General features: G+C 37.5%; 5 protein-coding genes across 9 annotated transcripts; 2 read left to right on the top strand and 3 right to left on the bottom strand.

Moving 5' to 3' along the window:
- The first annotated feature begins 3,125 nt into the window (after positions 1-3,125).
- Positions 3,126-7,904, top strand: LOC127251927 (uncharacterized). 2 transcript variants are annotated; one of them, XM_051275877.1, is made up of 5 exons: positions 3,707-3,979; positions 4,074-4,521; positions 5,586-5,741; positions 5,864-6,541; positions 6,628-7,904. In XM_051275877.1, exons 2-5 carry the CDS (start codon positions 4,162-4,164, stop codon positions 7,693-7,695), a joined length of 2,262 nt encoding a protein of 753 aa, XP_051131834.1. In that variant the 5' UTR covers positions 3,707-3,979; positions 4,074-4,161; the 3' UTR covers positions 7,696-7,904. The 2 variants fall into 2 exon arrangements, with proteins under 2 accessions (XP_051131835.1, XP_051131834.1); XM_051275878.1 differs by having other exon boundaries at positions 3,126-4,521; positions 5,598-5,741.
- A 459-nt stretch (positions 7,905-8,363) lies between these two features.
- Positions 8,364-10,379, bottom strand: LOC127251934 (uncharacterized). The gene is made up of 4 exons (XM_051275891.1): positions 10,179-10,379; positions 9,512-9,613; positions 8,588-8,748; positions 8,364-8,482 (listed from the first exon to the last, which is right to left on the bottom strand). Exons 1-4 carry the CDS (start codon positions 10,270-10,272, stop codon positions 8,372-8,374), a joined length of 468 nt encoding a protein of 155 aa, XP_051131848.1. The 5' UTR covers positions 10,273-10,379; the 3' UTR covers positions 8,364-8,371.
- Positions 10,380-10,571: 192 nt separating this feature from the next.
- LOC127251931 (uncharacterized) lies at positions 10,572-12,254 on the top strand. Of its 2 annotated transcripts, none has more exons than XM_051275887.1 (2): positions 10,572-10,815; positions 11,429-12,254. In XM_051275887.1, exon 2 carries the CDS (start codon positions 11,438-11,440, stop codon positions 12,176-12,178), a length of 741 nt encoding a protein of 246 aa, XP_051131844.1. In that variant the 5' UTR covers positions 10,572-10,815; positions 11,429-11,437; the 3' UTR covers positions 12,179-12,254. The 2 variants fall into 2 exon arrangements, with proteins under 2 accessions (XP_051131844.1, XP_051131843.1); XM_051275886.1 differs by having other exon boundaries at positions 10,573-10,733.
- A 26-nt stretch (positions 12,255-12,280) lies between these two features.
- On the bottom strand, positions 12,281-24,764 carry LOC127251925 (ubiquitin C-terminal hydrolase 12-like). Of its 3 annotated transcripts, none has more exons than XM_051275875.1 (32): positions 24,527-24,763; positions 24,060-24,144; positions 23,679-23,826; positions 23,352-23,509; positions 22,375-22,640; positions 22,055-22,273; positions 21,852-21,960; positions 21,653-21,768; positions 20,358-20,456; positions 19,650-19,759; positions 19,034-19,108; positions 18,717-18,795; positions 18,481-18,627; positions 18,316-18,396; positions 18,113-18,232; positions 17,356-17,478; positions 16,722-16,799; positions 16,533-16,621; positions 16,329-16,437; positions 16,170-16,238; positions 15,781-15,891; positions 15,364-15,419; positions 15,100-15,277; positions 14,900-15,001; positions 14,741-14,812; positions 14,469-14,534; positions 14,046-14,111; positions 13,670-13,756; positions 13,447-13,563; positions 13,281-13,355; positions 13,095-13,181; positions 12,281-12,337 (listed from the first exon to the last, which is right to left on the bottom strand). In XM_051275875.1, the coding sequence occupies exons 1-32, from the start codon at positions 24,554-24,556 to the stop codon at positions 12,296-12,298; spliced, it is 3,369 nt and encodes a 1,122-aa protein (XP_051131832.1). In that variant the 5' UTR covers positions 24,557-24,763; the 3' UTR covers positions 12,281-12,295. The 3 variants fall into 3 exon arrangements, 2 of the variants coding, with proteins under 2 accessions (XP_051131832.1, XP_051131831.1); XM_051275874.1 differs by lacking the exon at positions 12,281-12,337 and adding an exon at positions 12,578-13,008 and having other exon boundaries at positions 24,527-24,761; XR_007838982.1 differs by lacking the exons at positions 12,281-12,337; positions 13,095-13,181; positions 13,281-13,355; ... (1 more) ...; positions 13,670-13,756; positions 14,046-14,111 and having other exon boundaries at positions 14,741-14,792; positions 14,874-15,001; positions 24,527-24,764.
- A 406-nt stretch (positions 24,765-25,170) lies between these two features.
- LOC127251933 (uncharacterized) lies at positions 25,171-26,393 on the bottom strand. Its single transcript, XM_051275889.1, has 4 exons — positions 26,109-26,393; positions 25,909-25,988; positions 25,712-25,830; positions 25,171-25,613 (listed from the first exon to the last, which is right to left on the bottom strand). Exons 1-4 carry the CDS (start codon positions 26,350-26,352, stop codon positions 25,523-25,525), a joined length of 534 nt encoding a protein of 177 aa, XP_051131846.1. The 5' UTR covers positions 26,353-26,393; the 3' UTR covers positions 25,171-25,522.
- Positions 26,394-26,420: the final 27 nt, after the last annotated feature.

The following is a 26,420-nucleotide window of genomic DNA, read 5'->3' as shown; positions in this document are numbered from 1 at the left end:
GGAACACATGGCAATAATACATTTATGTCAGGGTTTTATGGAGTTGCTGCAAAAGCGGCCGGCTCTCCAAGCTGACACTAAAGAAAAATGATTTTTAATTTTTTTTTTTTAATCCGACGTGGTGGGTTTCTCGCCTAATACTCTTTTCAATAAAAAAAATGTTATAGTCACGCTAAACCCCACACGGTTTGCTCATTGGAATTTCCTCTCTACCTGCGCTTATTCATACTTATAAATTATTATATTACTATTATTTTGAACTTAAAAATAATTTCCATATTATATTTAAATATATTTTATTCAAATAATAATTTCTGGAAAAAATATAATCTATTAAATATTCTCTATTGTAAAAGCATACTTTATGGGAAAGATACCGGTTTGGTTAAATTACTTATTTAATTGGAAGCACGCTTAAGTAAAATATAGTTTCGACAGTAATTTATTTATTTTTCATTGAAATAATAAAATATGTTTTGCCAGTTTCCACAGTTGTGTTTCTGGGAAATTTTATATAATATATTTATTTATGTACCATGTAACACAAGTGCAGCAACTACGCATACTGCCGTTTTGCGTTTAATTATTTATGTACATATTTTATAAGCTTGTGTCCACGTCGGAAAACGACGTTCCTACGTGGCATCAGCTCTGCAGGGCCAATTTCCAATTTCTCCGGCGTCATTCGTTATTATTACGACAGTGACCGAACAAAAAAAAAATATATATATCCTTATTTATTTTTAATTTATTTTTAATTATATTCTTAATAAAAATATAATATTATTTTAAAAATAAAATATTATAAAAAAATATATTTAAAAGTAATCAAATACACTATAAATTTTACTTTATATGAAAAAATAAATAAAAATGGGCCATTTATTTTAGGGCCTTGGATGTGGGCCCAAGTGGCCGTGACCAAGGCCGACCCTGATAGTGAATGTGTTTCTTTCTGGTCGTGATCGTGGTCCCGAGGTCCCAGAACCTCCTGAGAGAGAATGGGTCATGTAGGCATCTGCTGCTTCCATGAAAGTTTCTGAGACAGGTCAGCACCAGAACCCACCGACATTGTTGTCCCACTTCTCTCCTCTATAAATTAAAAAAGTGGGAGCATCCAATTCGTTCATTCCGTCCATTACTACAATCAATTATTTAAAAACACCTTCCTCCGATCATCACTGCATCCTGTCCGATCGACCTGTACTGCAATATATATATATATGTAATAACGGAGCCATTAATGGAGTTAGTAGAATCAGGGAAAGCTTTTTCAGACAAAACCCTGGAGATCAAGAACAAGAAGAACATCGAATCCTGCGACAATAATGATTTCCAGATTCCGACCAGAGGCGCCATCAAACGGCGGATCTTCGCCGAGCTCCTCCGCTTCCTATTTCACCGCTTTTATTAGTTTCTTCAGACCGGACCGGACCGGACCAACCAACTGTATATATATATATATGTATATATTCTCTAGAACTTAGGCTGTCGGAAAACTAGCAACGACGACGTATATGCAACATGGAATGGATCAACGATAATAAGTAGCCGTTATGCACCGGCTGTTCTATGCCGTGTGTATCTATATATATATATGTGCATATATTATATAGGAGTTGATTTATTCATGAAAAAAAAAAAAAAACTTTGTTTTAATAATTGTAATTATTTTGTAGGCTTACACAAGAACAACAATCACGTCAACACACGTCTCTATTTTTTTATATGGAATGTTTGATTAGATTATCGTTTTTAGATTTTATTCATTTATAGTTATTTGTTGGGATATTTGAAGGGGTAACCCTGATGCTTATTTATTTTGTTACAATAAGGCTTGGACAACATGCCTATAATATTAATAACTAATGTACAAAGTAACATATAAAATTAATTTGATTATTAATTTAAAAGTGACAACCAATCAAAAGTGTTTTTTCATACGGTTTTGTTTCATTTTCTCTTGGTGTTCTATTTATATATATATATATATATTAACTAAAAAGTATAAAACAAAATATGTTTTTTATTTAGTACAGTACTATATAAATCTAAAAATACGTATATTTAAAACATTACTTTACATACTTTTGACCATGGTGATGGTCACCTAAAAATATAATGTATCTATTTGAAAAGCATTTCAACGCTATCTGCTAAAGTCAATGGTGCTAACAATATAATATAAGTAGTCAAATCTTGTAGATCAAGCGGTAAGACATCATTCGCTTGATGGTTAGGTCGAGGTTTGATTCTGGATAGGTGCGGATGTGCTTGTTTTTTTTTTAAAAAAAGTAAATACTTTTATATATTACATTGAATTATCATATATTTATCTCACATTTTTCAATTCAAAAAAAACCACACAAACAAACACAACCTTAACCTTCATAAAGGTCAAGCGATTGGACAATCGAATAATGTGGGCTCAAGTGGGCCTTCCTAAATTGGGCTCATATAGAACTAAGGAAGAGCAAATTGACTTAATGGGCCAGGCTAATAAAAGCAGTATGAATTAAATTCAATGATTAGATCCAAAATGTTAAGAAAAGTCCAAAAGCTGAGATTATTATTTCAAAAAATAAATTTAAATTAAAAAAATTGGTTGGTATTTTGGAATTCTTGCACATGTCCTCTACTCAACCATCGTTTTCAAAACCTAAGACAGGACCAGCAGCAATCACTACAAATTGGTGGATCAGGGCTAATAAATTAAACTGAATAGATTTAAAAACACCAAAACAATTTTAATTCTATTGCTTAAAAAAATCATAATACGAATATGAATGGCGATAAAAACAGTGTGGAATCGTCGTCGTCATCGCCTGGAAAGCATCCAAAATAGACCACTAACTAAACTGAAATAAAAATTAAAATTAAAATAAAAATTAAAAAGAAAAGGAGAAGGGCCCGCCTCTTACTTAGTCTCCCTCCATGGAAGCTGCTGTGGTGTGCTGACCAGAATCATCAATGGCAGGCAGCACAGCCGAGCAACACCATGATGAGCATTAATGAAATAGATGGCCCATGCCATCAAAATCAATCAAGCTCATGCTCATGCCCACTCAATTTGAAAGGCTCTAATTTAAAGAAACCATACTAAGAACACTCTGCCAATCTGTAAAGGAACCAAATTGGGTGCTCTGGTCTGGTCCTTCTATTGCACTTAAATTAATTGCAGAAGCAAGCTCTGTTGTTCTATTGCGGAATTCACATGGAAGGGGAAGAAGAAGAAGAAGGGTCTGCGTATTTTGCGTATATTCCCAACCATCATTGCAAGCAAGAAAAGATGTCGTTTTTGTGTGTATAATTTTTGCCTTGGTAACCACTCTGTCTGTTTGCTGTGAAATATGATTCTGCACGTGAAATCAATGGCGGATTCTTGCGTCCGTTGGGGATCAAATAATAAAAAAGAAACATGTCTTGCAGAGATATACATATAGATTGTGTGTGTATTGTGAAATGGAGAAATGGGCCTCTGATCTTGGATGAACAAACCCTAATTAATCTTGATTTTGACATTAAAATCGAGGATGGATTGTTGGTTGGTTGGATCAATGGAGTCAACGTCCTGCTTTGCACGCCGTTCCACTACCACCAAACACACCACAGAAAACAGTTCACACATTACCCTACCCCCACCCCCACCCCCAGCCCTTTTTGCTGTAGCCCTAGGTTGTTCTCTGCCCTAATTATATGGCGTGAATGTATATAATAATTTTTTATTTAATAATATATATATAAAATATATATATGTGGGTGTACAGATAGAGATACAGAGCATTGCTATTATTGTGATATATCTTGAAAAGGCAGAAAAATAACGGCATATTCCACTATCTTTCCATTCTCTCTCACTTGCTGGTTATTTTGGGGGAAGATTTCTCAAAGCAGCACGTTGGGGAGAGATTTGAATCTCTTCTTGGATTAACAATTCTTGCCCATCCACATTTTTGTAAGGAGTGAGAAAAAACCCCTTGTAGGTGAAGGATTCTGCAGATCTTCGTCGATTTTTTTGTTTTTGTTTTTGTTTTTTTTAACCCCGTTTTTTTCGGGCCTCACTTGCTGTCTAGAATTCGTTATTTCGTCAATCTGCCGACCGAATTGTGTGAGGAAGGCAGGATCTTTGTACCGAAATTTCCCATTCCAAGGGAATTAGGGATGGTGGTGAAAATGATGAGATGGCCATGGCCGCCTCCGATTTCGAAAAAGTATGAAGTGAAAATCACAGTGCAGAGGCTGGAGGGTTTCGATTGGGTGAATGAGGATGCGGAGAAGGATCACGGCGGTCTTGCGGTGGAGATCAGGTGGAAGGGGCCGCCGAGGATTTCTCTGGGCTCGTTCAGGAGGACGGTGAGAAGGAATTTTACGAGGGAGGAGGTTGTGAAAAGGGTTGAAGACGACGGGCGAAACGACGGCGTTTTGGTTGAGTGGGATGAAGAATTTCGTAGCGTCTGCACCCTTTCTGCCTACAAAGATGATGCGTTTCATCCTTGGGAGATCAGTTTCACCGTTTTCCATGTGAGTTCTTTTCTTGTTTCTTCAAGATCTAATTCTTGTCAAATTTTTGTAATGTATTTCTGGGTTTCTGTTTCTCCTTCTGTGATTCGATTTTGATTTTTGAGAAATTGATCTGTTGCCATTTACACACCATACTCTCCTTGAAGATTTACACCAAACAGAAAAGTTATCAAAAAGATTGTTTGACTATTATCTTATCATCTTTTGGGAACGAAATTATTTGCCTAAATTAATTTAAAGCATAATATAGTGTGTTCATATTTGGGTCTTGAATGTAAACATGGTTTCCTGTGTTATTTCTGTTTCAAACTGTAAACAGAGTGGAGGAATTCCTTAGCTGATCCTTCAAGTCATTGACAACCAAAATTTGTAGCTGCTGATCAATGCTTTTTGATTATGTACATGTTCGAGATTAGGATTTTCGGTTGTCTCTTTCTTGAGTGGTTAAAAGTGCTTCTTGTAGTGTTATACCCAGACTAACAGAGCCTTTTCTGTTGTTTAATGGATGATACACATTTGGGGAACTTAGAAATGCACGATGATACTTATAATTCAGTAGATGGGGAAGATACTTCTTGACTGGATCTTTTTGTTAGATGGGTATTTTGTGTTTGTGTAATTGTGCGCATTTTGTTCATTTCTGTGTTTGCTTTATAAAGTCTGTCGATCAAGAGCGGTTTGTTATGTACTGAAAAGGCTGAGAAAACAACCAAATTACAAAATAACTTTCTCATAAGTCAACTATGACATCGCCACTTTGATGATTGTTTGTCGTATCGTATCTCCGCCGTTGTATATTTGCCATCTGGAATTGGAAATTCGATAGTCGTTAACTATAAATAGATTACAATCACGGAAAATGGATAGTCACTAATTTCGCAGATCCTCTTCTTTATAGAAATGAAACATCACCCTGTTATTATTAGTGAATTTTTCTGTGGATTTGGCCACACATTTCTTTGTACCTTTAGTCCTTGTTATTGTAAAGAAATGTCTAATTATATATATATATATATATTCTTATTGAGTGTGATAGAGAATTGAAGCAATTGAGCCTTTAACAGGGGTTGACACAGGGTGCAAAGAACAAGAATTCAATACTTGGTTCAGCAGCCTTGAACCTTGCTGAATATGCTTCCAATGCTGATGAGCAGGCGATCGAAGTCAAGATTCCTCTATCAGTTTCCGACACTGCGATTGAGCGCCGCCCCTCACTCTGTGTAAGATATCTTCATTTAAAAACTGTTTATTTCTGTAGCTTGTCGTAGTGTTTTTTCCTTAATTCTCAAAATAATTCCCGACTAAAAGTCTATCTGTGTGTGTATATATATATATATTGTAGATATCTCTTGGCTTGGTTGAACTCAGGGGAGTGCAACCGCCTACTGAGTTGGTCCAAAGTCCGATAGTCCCTGCTTCATCCCCTCCAGTATCTGTGGAAACTCCTTCTACAGAGAAAGACGAGGTTTCTGCCATCAAAGCTGGTCTAAGGAAGGTGAAGATACTCACTGAGTACGTATCGACTAGAAGGTCCAGAAAACCCAGCCATGAAGAGGAGGGGAGTGAGGGCAGGTACTCTTCGAAAAGCGAGGGTGATGATTATGCTTTCCCCTCCGATACAGACTCCATGGATGAATTTGAGGGAGGAGTCTCCGATGAAGCCAAAGAGAATTCTGCTGTTAGGAAATCATTTAGTTACGGGACACTGGCTAATGCTAATTATGCAGGTGTTTTGAGTGCCGGTATCAATGAAGAGGATGGAGACTTGATCTACTACAGCAACCGTAGGTCGGATGCCGCATCCTCTCACGTGTCTATCGCTGTTCCTACGCCTGCCGAGCAACCACTTGTGCGGAATTCTAAACTCAGTATTTTGCCTTGGAGAAAGAGGAAGCTGAGTTTCAGAGCTTCGAAAGCTAAAGGCGAGCCGTTGCTTAAAAAGGCGTACGGCGAAGAAGGTGGAGACGATATAGATTTTGATCGCCGGCAGCTCAGCTCTGATGAATCTCTGTTTTCCGGGGTAAGAGAATTTGTTCGTTTTTTTTCCTTTTCGTTAAAATATTGAATCAGTGAACATCAACTAAAAGATTCTCATTCATATTGCAGCAGCATAAGAGTGACCAGGACTCAAATGCGAATCGAACCTCAGTTTCCGACTTTGGCGATGACAGCTTTGCCGTGGGCACTTGGGAGCAGAAAGAAATAACAAGTCGGGATGGACACATGAAGATGCAGACGCAGGTGTTTTTCGCTTCCATTGATCAACGAAGCGAGCGGGCTGCTGGAGAGAGCGCTTGTACAGCTCTTGTCGCAGTTATTGCAGACTGGTTGCAGAACAACCACAATCTCATGCCCATCAAATCGCAGTTCGATAGTTTGATCCGAGACGGTTCTTTGGAGTGGAGAAATCTCTGCGAGAACGAAATTTACCAGGAGCGGTTCCCTGACAAGCACTTCGATCTGGAGACCATCCTCCAGGCTAAAGTTCGCGATCTCTCTGTGATTCCCGGGAAGTCGTTTATTGGGTTTTTCCATCCCGAGGGTATGGAAGGTGGAAACTTTGATTTCCTGCACGGTGCAATGTCCTTTGACAATATTTGGGATGAGATTAGCTGTTCTGAGAGCTGTAACAATGGTGAATCCCCTGTTTTCATCGTCAGTTGGAACGATCACTTCTTCGTCCTCAAGGTTGAACCAGATGCTTACTACATAATTGACACATTGGGGGAGCGACTGCACGAAGGATGCAATCAGGCCTACATACTAAAATTCGACAAGGACACGGTTATCCACAACATCCCAAGCTCTACCCAATCTTCCGAAGAAAAATCTAGTGCCAATCCGGCAGCAGTTGAGGCTCGGGATTTGGGTATGCCGGCAACAAACTCCGGCGAAGTTTCCAAGGAGTTGGCGTTGGTACCTCAATCTGAGGAGCCAGCGGCGACTGAAAATGTCGAGGAGGTTGTCTGTAGGGGTAAAGAGTCTTGCAAAGAGTATATGAAGAGTTTCTTGGCGGCAATACCGATCAGAGAACTGCAGGCGGATATCAAGAAAGGTTTGGCAATGTCGACGCCTCTTCACCACCGGCTTCAGATTGAGTTTCACTTTACAGAGCTGCAGCAGCGACCGGCATCTTCTGCAACTCCGGCGACTGCGCCGCAGGTCATTATCTAAAGAGATTAACTAGTAACTGTGCAGTACTAACGACATTACAACACCAGAATTCGGGTTTTATCTCAAGAAATCAAAGCTGTAGTCTGTCGATTAAAAATCTGTGTCGACTTCATTTTCGCCCTTTAGATGCCTAGGATTAGAGGTGTATTGAGGTTAATAATCTTCCCGGAGTTCTGTCAGTCAATATTATCCTTCAAGAATACTCTGTCTCTCTTTTGGATAACTGAGAATTGTCTATCAACAAGTTTGGGTACTTACTGATTACAACGTACATTTTTGCAATATTTTCTTTTGGCATCCAGTTATGATTTGCTGCAGAGGTTATGGAATGGTCATGTGATGGATAGATTCTTTTCTTCTTCTGCTGGATTTTTTTTCCTTCTTTCTCGTGAGTGATAGGCCAACTAAATGATCCCAGCATGGAAATACTTTTTCTTATTTATGGAAGAAGCATCAAGGAAAACAGACCAACAAAGGATTCAGTGATATTGTCTGAGAAATATAACATGAGTAGAGCATCAAAGCAACAGTACAAGGTCTGACAAGTTCACGAGTCTTGTTGCCAAAGATATAAATAGGACATCAAGTAGAAGCTGTTACTCCATGGAAGTACCTACACAACCGAGGGATCCTGTACAATATAGCAGGAGGTGGGGTGGGGGGTGGGGTCGGTCATTTAAGCATCAGCCACATTCTCCTCTGCTATAAACCCGATGCTGAAGTCGAAAGTAATGCAGGTTAATTGCTTCTTTCCATTCATCATTTTCATTTTTAGAGAGTAGGAACCCTGTGGACATTAGTTCCCAAGAAAATTGTTACATTCGCATAAATGTTGTGAGGGTAACTTACTGACAAATATGTAATTGGATGCTCAAATTTATAAATGACTCACAGGTGGTGTTAATCCAGGCAATGCTTGAGCATGAGAAACTAGAAAGTCGCCAATGGAAACAGGGCATGACGTCTCTTTACATAGATCGTGTTCTTCAGTGTAAATGTGAAATCCAAAGTATGAAACTTCAATTACAAGCTTCCCGCTGGAGATTGGTTCAGCTGCATTGAGATTATTAAGAGTGAGCCAGGGACATTGTGGATGATGCCACAGCATCTGGTTAATTTCATAAATAAATAGCAAATAAAATTTCCTAAAGGTTATTGTTTTCAAAGAATGGTGAAATTCCATGTATTGGATATATATTGTTCCATAAAACATTCTAGTATGAACTGCAAGTGTATCCAAAAGTAAATGTTAGTAATAACCATGCTCCTGCATTGGAGACATTTGTGATGTTACCATCATGAACCATTATAAAGAGTAGATCATTGGTTTCCGTTAATGAGGTGACGCGCAATATCTTGTTCTTTCACCTAAACAGTGGATACTCTCAACCCCAACTAACCAAGCTGCAGAAAGGGATGGATACACCTCATTCAAGCAATAAATATCTTATACGATATTATGCATAAATATCTTGCTGATTGAATCACCGTGAAATTGCTTTACAGTACGAATAATAGGTAAGACTATAAATATCTAAACTAATTTGTCCAGCAATTCAAATACTTATCTGCGATTCAATTGGTAATGTATCCATCTTCCTAGTGTAGGGGACAATATACATGTAACTCAATAATTAAGGTACTTTTAGGAGGAGAAAAGTAACAAAAAATGGAGAACCCATTATTACAACAGAGGCACTAAGTAATAATCAGAATGTAAATGTTAGCAAAAACTTGCAGCTCCAGAAGATGATATTATATCGCAGTAGATTATGGAACTCAGACAAACTCATGAAATATAAGAAGTGATATTGACCTGTAGATGCAGCCATTTGAAAGGTAGTATTAACTCCTCTGGAAATAGGATAAGGGTCTATCTGGAGATCATTGATCTTCACCGCATAGTTAGCCTTCTTGTCTGCAATTTAGCCAAAGAAGAAAATAACCAAATCAGAAGACTCAACTATCCCTGAAACAAATATAAAGCATGGATAATTCGTAAATGACACTAGTTTTTGCTCTACTACATTGGAAATTAGAATATTCACAAACAATGATTTAAGAAAAATTATTCATATTTTCAGGAAGGACAACGTATAGGCGGTCAATTCCGTGAAGTTTATACAACTCATCCTAAACAATTGTCATACGATCCTCTACACAGCTATTTTATTCAAGTCAAGTAACCACGATCAAAGTATTTACCAACAGCCTAATACCAAGGTAAGAATAATAAAGTACAATGAACCGCCATGGACAACGATCCTCCAGAAATAATGCCGCAACTCAAGCATATTATCAGAAATTTCGCATAAGCAGGAAATCAAAGCAACAGACATTCCGATTCTCCTCACCATAGTAGAAAAACACCACAGGATAGTAGAAGAACACAAATCACAAAAAAAAAAAAACGCTAATATAAATCAAGCAATCAAAACCACTGGATCCAATCAGAAAGACTTTGGGAGACCCTGGTAACACACCGCAGTAGCGAACATCCTTGGAGTCCGCGGAGGTCAAAGGCACAAGCAGACACAGCACGAAGACGAGACCACCGAAAAGCTTCATTTGCACCATGATTACAGCTGAAAACGTACAGATTCTTCAGAGAGAAACGATAGATTTGAGGCACTTTTACAATGACGGATCGATAAATTCAGTAGTCTCACCGACTTCACAGCCACTAGAAAATTTGATAAAGATTCTTTTCTTGAGTAAAAAGTCACTATTGAGCCTCAAGGCTCTGGCCCAATTGTTTAAAATCGTTTTACAGCCGAATAATGTTTTAAGGCCCCAAAGGCCCATTTTTCGTACTGGCCCATTTCGGCCCATAAATGATATACTAAATTACTAATTCCCGATAAAAATGAGTGAAAGCTGCCTGTCGCTTTCTATGGCGGACGGTATAAGTAATGAATAAGAACGCGAACTGAACTGTTGTACAGTAGAGAGGACTGCGGCTAATTCATGGAAGCCCTGCTACGATTCTTCCACTGGTCTTAATTGTGAAGATTTCTTCGGTGGCGCGGCGTCATCAGGTTCGCTGTCTGTTTTGATTTTTCTTTGAATTACCACTGCTTGTACGAGTGCCGGAGTCTGCGTGCATATCGTCTTGACGCGGTATGCGTTTCTACTCGACTTGATTACATGAGTTTTATTGGAGGGGAAAGTGATTGTACAAATTGGTGTTTTGTGAGCTTAGAGCGATTTTCCTTATTGCTGTGATGAAAAAGTTCTATTCGTTGAGTATGGTTCCGTGCCATCCAGATCCGTTTTTCCGAAGATCGTGACATTAAAAATTGTTATCTAAAGTAATTGAATTTGTTATGTTAGGAGAACGCGACAAGCAAAATTTATAATTCAGTAGTTAGTCGGATCACAGTATTTGTTATATCTTGCCTGGGAAAATATAGTCAATTCAGGATTGTGGAAATTGTCTAGTGAGTGCAAGATATTGGTCTTCTGCCTGAATCTATATACAGTTCATCGTTGAACTTGAATTAAATGGCATCAGTTGGGGAGGCTTTCATAATTCTTCAACTATAGAATTATGTAGAATTATGCTCCTCCCTTTCCTTTGTTTCTTCATCCTTTTATGAACCAATGGAAACTGCAAGATTGCAGTGGTTTTATCAATATAGACAGAGTTATTATTTAGTTTCACTTCCTAACATGGTGAAGTAGAGGACTTAATCTAGTGCCCATGGTCTGATTCACAGCTCATCTTGCGCAGATAAAAGTAATGGTGAAGCCAAAACAGAGACATTTTCGCGGTGCTCCTGGAAAGAAGCAGCGAACTGAACCACCCTATGAAGAAGATTGGTTGGTAGTCAAGAAGCAAAGAATCACCATTTTAATCCCGCCATTGCCTGGTAAGGTGTTGCAGTCTGCCGGAGAGATGCATCTGCAAGAAATACCAAGAGAAACCAAGTCCCACTTGCCTAGAGAAACCAACTCCAAGGGGGAGTCTCCATCAATGCTCTCTGCTTCAATGCAACCGGGTCAAGAATCTGCCAAATCTATCACTTCGTCTCCAGAGGGGGCTATTTGTCCACAAAAGACATCAAATCCCAATTTGACATTCCGAAAGTCATCAAGTATGTGCAATAGGACTGCTTCACGCGATGCTCCACTTCCTAGTTTCAGAGGCTGTAATAATACCATAGGCAGATGCAGCACTTCCAAAACGAACAAGGGAATGATGATATTCGCGGATAGCAGCAATTTCCTGAATTCAAGAATGCGGGCTTCTTGTCTTGACAGAAAACTTCGGAAGGCTGGAGGCTTGGAGAAGTGGCTCATTTCTCTTGGCCTTACCTGTTTTCTACAGGTTTTCAAGATGCGGAGAGTCAACAAATTCCAGCTTGCAAATATTACCATGGAAAAGCTTAAAGACATGGGCACAATTGCCGTTGGCCCGAGAAGAAAGTTGATGCATGCCATCAACTGCATCTGCCAACCCCATTGCTTCCAGCATATGTGAGTGTAGAGTGTTACATTTCTTGAATGCTGATATTCCCCCTACGTGTATATTCTATCATTGTCAAGGTTCCATGTTTTGATGGGGATAATGCTGCATGTTTGGTTTGCTTGCTACTAACTAAACTGTCGCCATCCACACATAATGATCTAACCTAAGCATCTACAAAGGCCAAACAATAAGCTTCAACATTTTAATACTAGTATTCAAAATTTTGTGATTTAAATTCAAATTCAGACAACGTAAAATTATAATATTCAATTTGATTTGATTAGTTTACAGTCCTATTTACAAACCTATTCCCCCATTGTCCATCCATAGCAGAACAAATACAAGCAAACACAAGGGGGATGCAAATACTCTGAGAATATATGAGATCTCCACAAAGGCCACAAGAGAATATGAAAGACCTAACTATACCCCACTTTACTTTACTTACAACCCCATCAAGCAAAATCTCATCATGAGTGATAAAATACAGACAAACGACACAATGTAACAGGTTTTTCGGAGTACTTCAAAGCATTGTAAAAATGTGAAGATGACTGACAGACAAGAAGACCTCAATGTCTCAACCAAGCACAGAAAGACTACATCTAGAACCGGAGCTCTGCTTTCAATACAGTCAAAAAGAAAATTATTAGTGAAAAGATCACCGGAGCATGTAACAGGGTATCTCTTCTATTTGCTAGTTTGATCACCCATCCAGAGTGCCCACACTTGAAATAGTATCGCATTTCTTGTTATGGTGCCAAACAAACATTTTTCTCTTTGATCAGAGCTACTCAAATTTAGTTGTATATTTTCACGGGTTTCTCAAATGTGTGGCGACTCTGCAATTTCCAAATCAACAAGTATGAGAGTATTGATAAGTGTAAGGGATTTGATGACGACAAACAGCTGGATTTGAAGATTTTACCTGGCTTGTGGCGTATGCTCTCTTAGGAGAGGTGTCTGGGTGCTCTAGCCCCAAGTATTGCTCCCAAGCACCATAAACATCTCTTCTCTGGAAGGGAGGGATACAAATGTTCAGTTGACATAAAGAAACTGTGATATTTCAAAAGCCAAATTAGCATAATAATTGGCAATGGTGGGAATAAGTGACCTGAAAACGATTGGTGACAATATCAGAGTCCTCAAGATACTCTGGCCGCCCCAATGACAAGAATGCAAACTTCCACTGCACATTTCAGCAAAGTATTAGAATGAAAACTGCACTTAGCAATTGAAATGCTGATGAAATTACCATGAAGTTTCCGGGAAGAATATACCTTAGAGAATTCCTCATCTGGAACCTGCAATTTCTTCTGAATGCGTGCTTTGACATCTACTAAAGTTTCGCCTTCATGAATGACAAGAAAGAATGGATCACCAAAATTCTGGACTTGCTGCTCAAGCGAAAAATCACAACATTCAATATAGTTAGTTAAATAGTTTCACATATCTTTATAGAATTTCAACCACAGAAGCCAGTTATGTATATGCAGGTGGTACCACTTGATTCTGGGCAGTCTCCTTTGTGAAATGGTAAACATGAATCAGTCGGTCAGTGGGCCCAAGGTTCTTTTCTTCATCTGGAATCTGAAATAGAACAAAATAATATCTATTAATTAATACAATAAAGGATGGAACACTTTGAGGGAAAGGCAACATTCCCAACCACTATCCTACCAATCATGACATTAAATTATCTACAAGAATTCAGTTGTCAGTAACTGCCTAACCACTCTTCAGTAAATATCCAGCATAGAAACCATCCAGTTACAAAACAATATATAAACAATGATCAAATGAAAGGGTACTGACAACTGCATAGAATCATTATGCACAACAAAAATAGAGGATGAAAATAATGGGTTAAGAGCAGGACCTCCTCAGCACGCAGCGTCCAGTACTGGTCATTTATGTTCTCAATCTTCTCGTTAAGAGGAAAAATCTGCAAAATCAAGAATGTATAGTAGAATGCTCAATATATAATAATCTATTCAGAAAATAGTTTTAAGTGAAATCTTAAAAGAGAACTCCTTCATATCAATCAATCATATTACTCAATTCCAGTCAAGCAGAAATAGGATACACCAGGCACAATTTCAACTCCAAGGATCAGGGAAATGTTCAGACTAACCAAGAGGATTTTGCATATATTTTAATCAAGATTCTTCACATACAAGGCATGGTAAAAAACAAAGAAAAATCTCATACATATATTCTGGAGTGGAGAACTTGAATGATTATGGTTCAGAAAGTTCTACAAAAATATAAAGAGCATAAAATAGCTAAGAGAGACCATTACCTTGTAAATCTTGTGATAGAAAACTTCAAGCAGCCTAAGCTCTGCATTTGGATGAGACAACTCTACCTATTTTGAGATGGAAAAGATGTTAGTGATTTTGCATGGATTCTAAAATGTTGATGGTAGATGAGTCACCAGTCCACCACTAAACTTACTAAAAAGGTTAAATAAGAGCAGAAGAAAATAATTTAGGAATCAGAATTTGTAGAGGTTAAAAATCAGTCCCATGCATTTTGACACACTGTTCTACTAAAATAAGATGATGAGCTAACCTTTGATTTGATCTCATTCAGTACTTCTCCAACAGAACTTTGTTTAGGCAGTCTAATATTGAGAATAACAGCCTGTAAAAGTCATCACATATGTGATAATTCACAGAGCATATGTTGGTATGTATAAGAATACCTAGACTATAGCAGTAGTATCAGCACCTCATCCTTTGTCGCATGGTGGAACGCAACTTTAAGTGTCTTGAGACACTGCAGTTCCGGAAGAGGAATGTCCAGCACTTCATAATATAGTATGTCAGAAATCTATCATGACATAAAAAATAAGCCATTAGTCTACTATACTTGATGCAATACCTCCAAGAAAGCTAAAGGCATACAGACAGAATACATGCTGCAAGTACCTGATTGTAGTGGACAAGCATATCTAATAAATGATCAACAGATCTATATTTGATAGGATTGGGCTTTGGTTGCTGGGAATAGCAATTATGTGGTGTGAGCCTAATTTTTGATGGATCGTTCAAGCCAAGGTGCTGGGCAACTCTTTCCACAACATCATCATAAGTGTTATTCTTAGCTCTGCAGAGTTGTGCAAAACATGATAAAAATAACTATATTCCAATAATCCAAAAACAATACAGGCACTGGCATATAGAAGCACTCACAATTCAAGGCAAAATTCATCTTCCTTCGGCCTCTCCAGAGATCGAAAATGAACAATCTGAAAAGAATACATATCCAAACAGAGTTTGAGGAAGATGGTTATGACGTGCAAATAATAGCTTCATGAAGAATTACTTATCTACAGACATATTACAATTGGCCTTAGACACTAGTTGGAAGCTTCCCAAATCCCATGGACAGTAAACAAAGTAAAATGCAATATGCAAAAGAAAAAATTCTCTCAACACATTCCATTTAATGGAGTGAAATGAGATGAAGTATATGTTGTACCTGCAGTTCAGCACAAACATTTCTTGGAAATATATAGAATATGATAACCAACTAAGTATACAGAATGTGCATTACTTAGCATCTAGAAGTGCAAGCAAGTTTGAATCGATTTAGTGGTAAAGAATAACCTGGCGGTTTCTGACATATTCCAAAAATGAAGGAACATCAGGAAATCGGAACTTTGCTACTGTTTCAGGCAAACGTCGTTTCTGGAAGCAAATTATGTCTCCATCCTCGATCTTGGAGCATCAGAAAGTAACAAGTGTTGGAGAGGCAGAATTATTATATAATTATAAAATTACATATTTTCAAAGAAGAGAAACTAATTAACACGACACTACATTAATCTATACAAACACACACAAAAAAAAAGAAGAAAAAAAGCTGAAAATGACACAAAGGAAACAAAGAGACATAAAAGACTAGAGGCACACTCATGAAATCTAGCAATATATAGATCTATACATATATATATATTTAACTGAAAAGAATCCTATAGACTAATAAAATCAAGTACCTGACTGAATCGAAATGATGCTCTTTTGTCAAGGCGTTCACACATAACAGTGGGTTCAAATTTTATCTCCTGTGGATATGGCAAGCAAGAACTGTATTGAGAATATTATCACTCGCTATGGCATGAGTAAAGCTTTAAAAGTGTAATCTATAAGCAAACCTCAAATAGCTCGATTTCTTCATCAGGACCAAAACCAGCCAATTCATTTAATTCTTTTATATACTCATTTGGCTTTCCACAGTTTTTCACGAAAAGACTCCCAGCATATCTAAAGAAACAGCATAGATGGCAGCACAGATTTAGAGGGAAACATTTAAAATAATAATAATAATTCATTCATTCATTCAAAGAAATGGTAATTACCGCAGTTCTTCTTTCTCAGGATCATACAGCTTAAAGAACAGCAATATGTCATCTTTATTCTTTTCTGGAGGAGGAATTGGATGCAAATCCTGAACATTTAGCACAGAAGAATATAGTTATATCCAAGCAATAAACTTCCACAGTATAATACAAACTAGGCAACATAATCTACTATCTGTTGAGGAATACCGGTCCATATGCCACTTCTAGAAATAACTTCAGCTCTGCTGCGTGAGTTTTATTTGAAGCTTCTCTTAATGCTCCAACCTGCAACACATCACAATTTAGATAATGATCAAACTTAAAGAGAAAAGAAGAGAGTGTACTAATAATATCTAATGATGTATCTCTTGCTCAAATTGTAAGGTTCACTAAACCAGAGGGATTGCTCAGCAAAAATAAACTCAAATAACAAATTATAATAACCATGAAACAATTGAGGCATTAGAGCTATAACAACAGGCAAAAGCTCCCCTTTATAAAAATCCCGTCTTTTACGTTTTTCTTTTATATTCTTTTCACTTATTAATCAACTTTTTTTAACTTTAAATACAGTCTAAAACTTCCCAAGCCAACCGCATTGTCCAGGTCTTGGAAAAAACATAAAAATTGTTCTGAGAGAACTTGTGATTACCAAAGGTTTCTAAAATTCTTTCACCTTTACATTAAGCTGAGATACTGTTCCATGAATAAACATTAATTAACCAACACTATACATCTGAGTGAACTTCTACAGGTTAAGGACTATTATGCTGTCCTCAATTGAGTGTTCTCAGATAACATAACTTCTGTAATTTAATTCAAGAAGTGGAGTTGTATTTACTGTTTGTGCTTCTTCCTGAGGTGTCAATGGTCTATTTGGGCGATATGTATGGTTCTGCCTTTTTGCCCATATCCAATAGCGCTGAAATTGTACTGGTATGCCGAACTCTTTTGCAACATCCTCCTTTAATAATACACAAAGCATTAGTTAGCATTTGCAAGAAGAAATTAATAAATCAATAAAGAGAACACTTCACTTTCTAAACAATTAATGAACAACTATAGCTAACAAGATCAGTAAAATGAATTGCAAAAGAGACTACATAAATAATTCAGTAAAGAATGTTAACTGCTCCTGGGAAGGTTATAGGCTTATGCTGGTACTTGAATCCTGGCAGCCTAATCTGGTAGCACTTATACTCTTCACAAGTGTACTGGTTGTAATCTAACAAGAGAGCTCATTTGATTATTGTTCTACATTTAACAACCCCCCATTTTCCTTTCTTATGATTGCAAAACAAAAGTTCCATTAGTTGCTCCAAGGTTCCATTCTTTGTCTATGCAGGTTAAGACAGTAGCTACATTTGGGAACTGCTCTGAGAAATCTACTAAAATTGATTAGTTTTCTTCTTCTCTCAGGTTATACGGTTCACAGAATATGCTACAGATGATACCCCACATATGCAATCACATGATACAATCAACTGTCCCTCATACGGCTAAAATCTTGTCCAGGGTTAGCTACATTAATCATCCTAAAAAGCGAATCTATGATTCTAAATGTGCAATATGTATCAAATGGAAAGTATGCATCGTACCTTGAAAACATTAAAAGCCACTTGTTTCTGGACACGGAAGTTGCGAACTTTATCATGATCTACAAGATCAAAATAGATATCTTTCCCAATCTGTTCCTTCAAATCCTCATCTCTGGCAATCTGAAAATGTTACACTTGCTTCATCAATAAATATGCTGGAATGCCAAAATCAGCTATACACCACAACACTACTGATAAAAAACCTTGATAATGGTATAAAGGTGGGCCTGTGCTTTGTATCTTCTCTTGTCTTCTTTTTCCTCCTGTTCCTTTTTTAGCCTTGCCTGGAGTAAGCAATATATGTTTGATGAGAAACTTCAAAAAAACACACAAACCACCGAACATTGCTAGATATGTAGTAAAATTACCCTGAGATGATCTGCAATATCCTTCTCATCCACATCACATATTATCTTATCCTTGTCACTTACTCGAATGTACACAAGCATGTAAGCATTCGAGTATTTTGTAAATTTGAAAGGAGTGTTGTTATAGCCAGGATTTGTCTGTGGCAACTGTAAAGTACAAACACTATAAGCACCTAAAGTAATAGGATTGGCAAAGAGGTAAAAAATAAATAAAAACAAGAAAACAGAAATGCTACCTCTTCCTCTCCTCCATACTGTTCCTCTAGGGCCCGCTTGACATCTTCTTTAGTGACTCTCTCATCATCAAACTTGTACCTGAGAAGAAAATAAAATGCAAGGCTACCAATAAATGACACATCAACTAAAATTTTGCACCAAAGATAACAGCAACATGATTAACAACATAAACTTGGTAATTAACAGATGCATTGCTTAAAAAAGAACTAAGTATGCTTCTCAGGATCAAAATGGAACTGGGGAAATCCCATTACAATTAATACTTTGCAAAATTACAAATACATAAGCAAGGGGATATAGAGAGATGCAGCCATACCATTGATCAGAGAGTGTGGGCCTGACGAAAGCATAATAATGTCCGCCATGCACCCCACCACTGTGAACCAAAACACTGTTGGACACAATAACAGGGAAGATATCAGAAGGTTAGGTGATAAGAGTTTATTGAGGTAAAGATTCTCATTTTTACATAAGAAAATTCTTGCCAGTTACAGGATCCACATATAACTTTTGCCACTGGTTATCAATAATATCAATAACAAAAATATTTTACCAAATATATCCTCTGTATCAACAACTCCAAGAAAATTTCCAGTTTTCCACAATAAACTTCACTTAGAAGTTAGAACACAAGCCATGTTTACTGCATGGGATTATTTAATTGTTATGTGCTAACTAATACAGATTAATTAACTCTGTATAGTAACTATGGTCAAAGGGGTTCATTCAAATGGTCAAACCTGTCACATCCATATTTTAAAGTTTTTATTCGCCCCGACAATATTCATTTTTAAGGATTTGATATGCCCCACCCACATTCATCCATAATGGAAACAAAAAATGCACAGAAATTTATTACTATTAAACAACTGACAGATAATTAGGCCTATAAAGATAAGAGGATAAGGAAAAATGCGCAGAAGCTCAATGACCTGTGGAGCATGTAGAGGTTTCGTGTAGTCCTATCTGAATCTGGTGACAAATATTTTCCGTTGTCCCTATCGAGATCAAGCTCCAAAGGAAATTCATATCGATCATTTATCTGCAGGAAGAATCAATTTCACTTGTTTCCCTCGAGGCAGGTCTCAAAAACTTTCAGAAAAAGCACAGAGGAAGCAAACACCCACAAAATTAAATTAAAACCATCAACAGAAATAAGTAAATAACATTTACTATGCAGATAAAAAGTACTAGAGAGTGTTTGAAAGAAAACCGCTTCAAAGTACAGGCAAAGGAGCAGAAGAATGTAGCAAAATGTGAGCAATGTATATTCAGATGGCTGAAAGAGATCCAAAAAACATAAACCAGCCGCCAAAGGACAGATAGGTACTTCTCATAATAGAACCTATGCTATTGCCTAAACAGGGGAATTTCCTTCCCCCCTTATAGTTATCATGTTTGTTTGAAGATAGTTTTGGAGCAGAAAAGAAGTGGCAGCAGCACTTGATCTAAAGAGACTGTGAGCAACAAATTTCATTTCACAACTCTAAGCATGAAGGAAATCAACTTGGTTCCAATAACAAGGTTAGTGCATGCACTCAGTTAACATGGGCTAGTGAATTAATACCAAAAACTGAGAAAGCATTAAATATTATCTCAGTAGGCAATAAGAAACAGATTATTATGGTTAAATTACAAACCTTAACCATCGTCTCCCTTACAAAATCATACTCAAACCGCTTCAACTGAAGCTGGAGAACTGGAGGAAAATCAATAAACAAGACACCCTTCCTCGCATCCTAAGATTGAAAATGCAAGATAAGGAAAGCATCTTCACGTCAATTTGACAGGTCGATCACTTGTGGCAATAATATAAGCAGACAAATATGAAAACCTCATATATACAAACAAATAAAAAAACTCTTCCCTTAAAAAACAATCATAGACACACCAAAAATCTGCATATATATATATATTTATATATATATAAATTTCTCAGTGTTCTGAGGAAAACCAAATAAAAATTGGAAGAAAGCAATCCTTACAAACATGAAATAAATGTCACAGAAATGAAGTATCACTCTGTCAAAAGTTGCACCGAAAAAATTAAGAAAAGGTGAACAATCATTAACCACAAATAGCAGTATCTTGACATGACAAAAAGAGCGACGGTAGTTTAATTTCAGTAAACAGGGAGGATGAATCTGGAGACAATCTCTTTTCAAGCCTGTCAGAGTTGCACAATCTCTTCCAAAGACTCTACAGAATAAACGTATGGAGTTATACTAAGACATCACTGCATATTGTTGCCATCTAAGCCATAAGAAGAATACCACTTGGCAATGTACTTTCTCATGAAATTCAATCAGTGGTTGGTACTCAGCTTTCATTTAACAATCAAACAGATACTTTAATGTTTATCCCAAAACCAAATTCCACACCAACTACTTGGCTTAAAGGTTTTTCTAATTATATCACAAGTTTATTTTACTTGTCAGAAAATAAATTGGAAACCCTCCACCTTAATTTATAATTTTCACATTCAATACAAAACAATCCTGAAAAAGGAATCGAGTTTTCCAACATTGCAGCAAAATAAATTTGGTGCAAAAGCATTAGTCAGTTTCATAAAGTCCAGATTAAGTGAGCACATCTCTCACACTAGGCAAACTAACAACTCATTTTTCTGACACACAGGCAGGAGAGGTTTGAGCAAAAAGATTTCAACCAGCAGAGCAGCCACACTCATAAAATACCCAAGGCTACTATAATTCCTACAATTACTATATTAGTAAAAAATTGTCCAGACTACGACGTGGCATGCCTTGGTCCTCATTGATCTGGTGATTTTGCAAATTCCAAGTAACTTTGCTAAGAATAGAGTATTTTCAAACAAAATCAAGATCGTCATTTAACTCAAATCTGTCTTCAAGCATCTTACACCTGAAGAAAGTTGAGCACATATTAAGGATGTCTAGACTCTAGAGCAACAGACCTGCAAACCATGTTCTTCAGCATGGTATTTATTGTCTCCCTCGAGAGGCTCGACCTCAACATACTTATCAAATGACGCATACACATCCTTGCAGCCTTTCACGTCAAGTTGAAGATCTGGCAAAGAAAGTTTGTTAGTGTAAATTCTAGGAAGTCCAAATCCTGCTAAAACTAAGGGAAGTTTGAGTAACAATGAGCACCATAGAAAGATTCTTTTCTTGTAGACTTAAAATCCACATTGATGCATTCTATGTAATTCATGTGGTGCCCTTCAAACAGCTTTTGTATGGTACCTTCAACAACCGTTCCCTGAACCAGTGAAAAGCTATGATCAACATAACATTTTTGCTATTTGCAATAAAAACAAGACTAGGAGAGGCGTTTGCCATCAAGACACCATCACCTTCATCTTGTCTTCAAGCTTTTCACACAACACTCTGTTTAGTTCTTGCACGTCATGTTGCAGGAAAGAATCATAAGTGTCCCATCCAAATGATTTAGTCAACTCCTTAGTAGCAACACTGGTGTCATGGTATTGAAGCCGAAAATATAAACTCTGTAACGCCAAAGGAATGCTTCCAATGGGATTATCATTTTCTGTTGTTGGCATGTGATACACGGCCTGACATAATAATCCCAAGTGAGATTCCTTCACACTTCTTTAATTGATATACCAAACTGGTTATATTATCCTAACAAGGTAAACAGGAACATAAATGTTACCTTTCTAAAATAAGGAATATGGTACAAAGTTTGGAGCAAAGAGTTCATATAACAAGTTGCTCCCTGGTTCTTAAGCCCAACGTATCCCGTCTCTTTCTTTGAGTCATATGTCCAGTAATCAATGACCTTACGTACAGCAACATCAGCCTCAACAAGGACAGTATCATTCACAAGATAACCTTTGTTAGGGTCATAGAGATCACTAAGAGGCATAAAAGAAGTGAAACCCCAATCACTCTCCCTTTGGTTGAACTGGTGTTGTGTGTCTGTGGAAACAACCAAAGCAAGGTTAGTACAGCAAAAATTAGAGGTCAGGAATAAAATGGTTTGTCAAGTGACTGGCAAGGCAATGAATAATTTTTGTCTATCTTCAATTGTGTTCTCGTCCCCATTTTGGCACTAAGTGAAAAAACGAAAAAGAAGATTTTATTGCACAAACATCACATCCAACATCCAACATCCATTTTCCATTTTCCATTCAAACATATTCAAACCAGAACAATCCAGAAAACAAGTAAACATACTTTTGAATCTTTCACAATCAAATAATTAAAATTTTCATTCAATATTGAATTTTTCATCCACTATCAGAATTATATTATTTTTCAATCATAAATTAAGTACTCCATCCAAAAATTGGGTATCTAGTACAATCAGAAATTTACTTGACTAAACCAAAGGCAAAACACATTTTCAGTAAAATCATAATTACAGAAAGAGATTTATGATAAGACATTTCGAGATATCCATCTACTTTAACCCATGTTAAGGATTAACAAGTATCGAATAATTATTTTCAACTACAGGACCAAATGATAATACTCACTAATGTGGGTGTAGGCTGTTAGGCTATGCCATTAAACCTAGTGACATCCATTGGCCAAGTAAATAAGTTTCGCTCATTTATTTACGGATGCAGCATCATTAATCAGAGCAACAGAAAAGGAAAATGCAAAAAGATTGGAGAGAGAAAATACCTTTCTTGATTGAATATTTGCTATGTATTTGATTAACTATAGCCAAACTGAACTGAGCATATCTACTCCACCCATATGGCAAGGTAGCTGAATCAGCTACGTCTAAATACATTGACAAGTAGTCCACATTATTTCCCTTGGGAAATACAAGCACGCGCCTGCAGAAAAATATGCGATCCACACGTGTAACTATTACTTTTGATGAAAATCGTACGGGGAAAGCGACAAATGAAATAAATAAACAAATATATCTTCTAATAAATAGTAACTAAGCAAGCACAAAATAAATGAGAGGAGATAAAAGCAAATCTATTGTATTTCAAGTACCATTTATATCCGCCAACCATGAAAACTTCAGAATAAACCTTCTTCAAATTCAATCTGGAAAAATTCTCTATATTCCATGTGAACCGAGATGCTTGTGGCTCATCATTTGCCTGGTTTTCTACAGTTCCAGTATTTTCCGCTGGTACCACTGTACAATTGAGAATGCTCTTAAGATGTTATATTGCATATAGCAAAACTCAGAAACTTCAAATGCCTTCATAGATATTAAAAGATAAGATAACCTAATGACAATCATACGCATTAAAAAAAGGAGATCATATACAATAATCTTCCAAGGAAATAAGTATATGCAGTTCTCAATTATGCATCGGTCTGCAAGACAAACAAAAAAACTCCAAGTTGCTAGGAAGAGACGAGCACCTTCCATTGGCTGAGGCCCTTCACCTAGCGGCTGAGCAACCTCGTCTAAGCCGTGTGGAACGAGATTCTCTTCATTATCCTGTTGCTACAGTTCCACAGCAAAGAAAATAACACAATAAGTTTGATCCAGTTAATGCATAAACTTCGCTCACATATCTAATTACTGAATTCATTCGCACGCATTCGAATAACAAGTTCCAAATAAATCAAGTTGAATCGAGCAACTAAGACATCCCCCCCCCCCCCCCCCCCCGAGTTCTCGCAAAACCCTAGCTGATCACTACCACTGAATCCCCACACTCAAGCACGGGCAAACCGATAAACAAGATTCTTAGCCGCAAAAACACAGAAATTAGAAAAACTCCCAACTAGTACAGCTTTGCATGCATCTTCACCGCCACAGACTACAGAAAGAAAATTCAGCATAAACCAAAAAATGGGTAAAACGTAAGAAGGCGTGGAGTTACATCCAACGGCTGAGGAGTCATCATCGTCATGAATGGAGAGATTACAGCCTCTCCGATCGATAAATCACAGAGAAATTAATGCAAGTAGAGAGAACGGAGAGAGCGAGGGAGAGGGAGAGAGACAGAGAGAGTAAGCAGTGGAGAGAGAGAGAGAGAGAGAGAGAGAGAAAGGGTTGGGGAGATGGAAATATGTTTAAGAAGGCTTCCCTGCGACCGTCTGTGGGTTCGTTTTTCGACAGGGATACGTTTGGAAATATTAACAAAGCCAGTGGCTATTTAGACATTGGAACGCACCGAAGCGGATTAGAATCTAGTGCGGTCGGGTGCACGTTCCATCCTCCCAGTGCATCCAATAAGATAGAGACACGTAGGCGTCATGGAGCTCCGTTGGCTATCCGGTAAATTTCAAAAGGGTTTTGGACTTCTAGAATGTGAGAGAAGGGCCGCATCTGACGTAGACGACATTATTTAGCTATCCTTTTTTGGTACATTTTGATTCTTTTTTTATTGCTAATTCTCATTAAATCCTGTTCCTTTCTATTTAAAAGTCTTTTAAAATGGCTTTTATACCGCTGTGTAGCTCTAATCTTCAAAGTAAAAAAAGAATATATATATATATAAATATAATTATAAGTTGTAAAACATATGGAAGGTTCATTAAATACCAAGAAAAAAATCTCTTTGAACTTTCCAAATATTAAACAGTAAGACCGTTGTTCCAGGTCTACGATGAGTTGGCAATGGTAGTAGTTTCCATAAACCATTGATTTTTACAGAGGCGGAAATATCATTATTTCCATATTATATGGAGTATTGTATATGTTGGTAATACATATCCATTGGTATTTTTACACTGCCGTACAGTATGAACGCATACAAACAGTCGAGACGCGACTTCATTTATTATTCTCCTTTATGCACGTAGAGAAGACACGACTCTTCCACTTATTCTCTGGTTGAGAAACACGATTTATGATAGACATGCATGTTACGCACTCATGGCGTTCCCTTGATCGGGGGCTTCACCAAGAGAACTGGGCATTTCGCATGGTGGATGCAGTAATCGCTCACACTTCCCAAAAGTGCCCTGTGTAGATTCAATCAAGAATTAATGGATTTGATTCCGTGATTAATGCTCTAAAATTTAATTCAATGTTGCATAGCGATGAATTGATTCTCGATCACCTCTTGATTTGGCCTAATCCGCGGCTTCCTACAACCAGAAGATCGATGCTCATCTCTTCTACAGCTCGGCAAATCTTGTCCTTTGGATCGCCCTCCAGGATTAGGGTTTTGGCGTTCAACTGTATGAATGGATTGTTTGATCGATGATTAGTAGGGCAATTTAAGAAATTTTGAATGCAAATTACGTTGCTACGTACCGATTTCTCCCTGCAGATTTCGAATGCTCGGGAGAGGATTCTCGCGGCGTTCTGTTCATGATTTTGTTTTGCAGATTCAACTGGAGGTGTAAATTTGAGATGAAGAAAGGAAGTTACAATACAGAGTTAGACTGATCGATCGGAGTCGAACTGAACGAAAGAACAGAAAGAGAAAATTTTAGGTTAACAGATGAACGAACCGTTTACACCGGAGATGGCGTAGCGGGGAAGCGGCTCCATGACGTGGACTACTGTTACAACCCTGGACTCCGCAGCGGCGGCGACCGGTATGCGTTTCAGGATGTAATCAATTGCCCAACGGAGTGCGTGGAAGCTCTCATCGCTGTCATCTATAGCCACCAACGCATTCATCGTTTTCTCGACTTCCGGCGCCGCCATGCCTACCGCCTCCGTGACTGGTACGCCGGTAACAATTCCCTCCATTCGATTAATTTCCTGTCTGTCTATGGGAAATATCACAATTATAATATATTCCAAAAACACCGCTTGTA

Source organism: Andrographis paniculata, unplaced genomic scaffold (assembly GCF_009805555.1).
Source record: "Andrographis paniculata isolate CXL003 unplaced genomic scaffold, ASM980555v1 Contig45END, whole genome shotgun sequence".
Taxonomy (NCBI): domain Eukaryota; kingdom Viridiplantae; phylum Streptophyta; class Magnoliopsida; order Lamiales; family Acanthaceae; genus Andrographis; species Andrographis paniculata.
The sequence above is the reverse complement of the archived record's forward strand: the minus strand, read 5'-3'. Positions and strand labels throughout refer to the sequence as shown.

Excerpts from the sequence above, each read along its gene's own strand:
- LOC127251927 (XM_051275877.1), top strand. The coding sequence starts at position 4,162 with ATGGTGGTGAAAATGATGAGATGGCCATGGCCGCCTCCGATTTCGAAA. Across the intron at positions 5,742-5,863 it reads AGCGCCGCCCCTCACTCTGT|ATATCTCTTGGCTTGGTTGA; the intron begins GTAAGATATCTT and ends TATATATTGTAG. Across the intron at positions 6,542-6,627 it reads ATGAATCTCTGTTTTCCGGG|CAGCATAAGAGTGACCAGGA; the intron begins GTAAGAGAATTT and ends TTCATATTGCAG.
- LOC127251934 (XM_051275891.1), bottom strand. The coding sequence starts at position 10,272 with ATGGTGCAAATGAAGCTTTTCGGTGGTCTCGTCTTCGTGCTGTGTCTG. Across the intron at positions 8,749-9,511 it reads TCAAATGGCTGCATCTACAG|CTGAACCAATCTCCAGCGGG; the intron begins GTCAATATCACT and ends ATCTCAATGCAG. Across the intron at positions 8,483-8,587 it reads TGCCTGGATTAACACCACCT|GGTTCCTACTCTCTAAAAAT; the intron begins GTGAGTCATTTA and ends TAATGTCCACAG.
- LOC127251931 (XM_051275887.1), top strand. The coding sequence starts at position 11,438 with ATGGTGAAGCCAAAACAGAGACATTTTCGCGGTGCTCCTGGAAAGAAG.
- LOC127251925 (XM_051275875.1), bottom strand. The coding sequence starts at position 24,556 with ATGACGATGATGACTCCTCAGCCGTTGGAT. Across the intron at positions 17,479-18,112 it reads TGGCTTTTAATGTTTTCAAG|GAGGATGTTGCAAAAGAGTT; the intron begins GTACGATGCATA and ends GTATTATTAAAG. Across the intron at positions 13,564-13,669 it reads AGACTGCCCAGAATCAAGTG|CAAGTCCAGAATTTTGGTGA; the intron begins GTACCACCTGCA and ends TCGCTTGAGCAG.
- LOC127251933 (XM_051275889.1), bottom strand. The coding sequence starts at position 26,352 with ATGGAGGGAATTGTTACCGGCGTACCAGTCACGGAGGCGGTAGGCATG. Across the intron at positions 25,989-26,108 it reads CGCCATCTCCGGTGTAAACG|TTGAATCTGCAAAACAAAAT; the intron begins GTTCGTTCATCT and ends TTACACCTCCAG. Across the intron at positions 25,614-25,711 it reads GGATTAGGCCAAATCAAGAG|GGCACTTTTGGGAAGTGTGA; the intron begins GTGATCGAGAAT and ends GAATCTACACAG.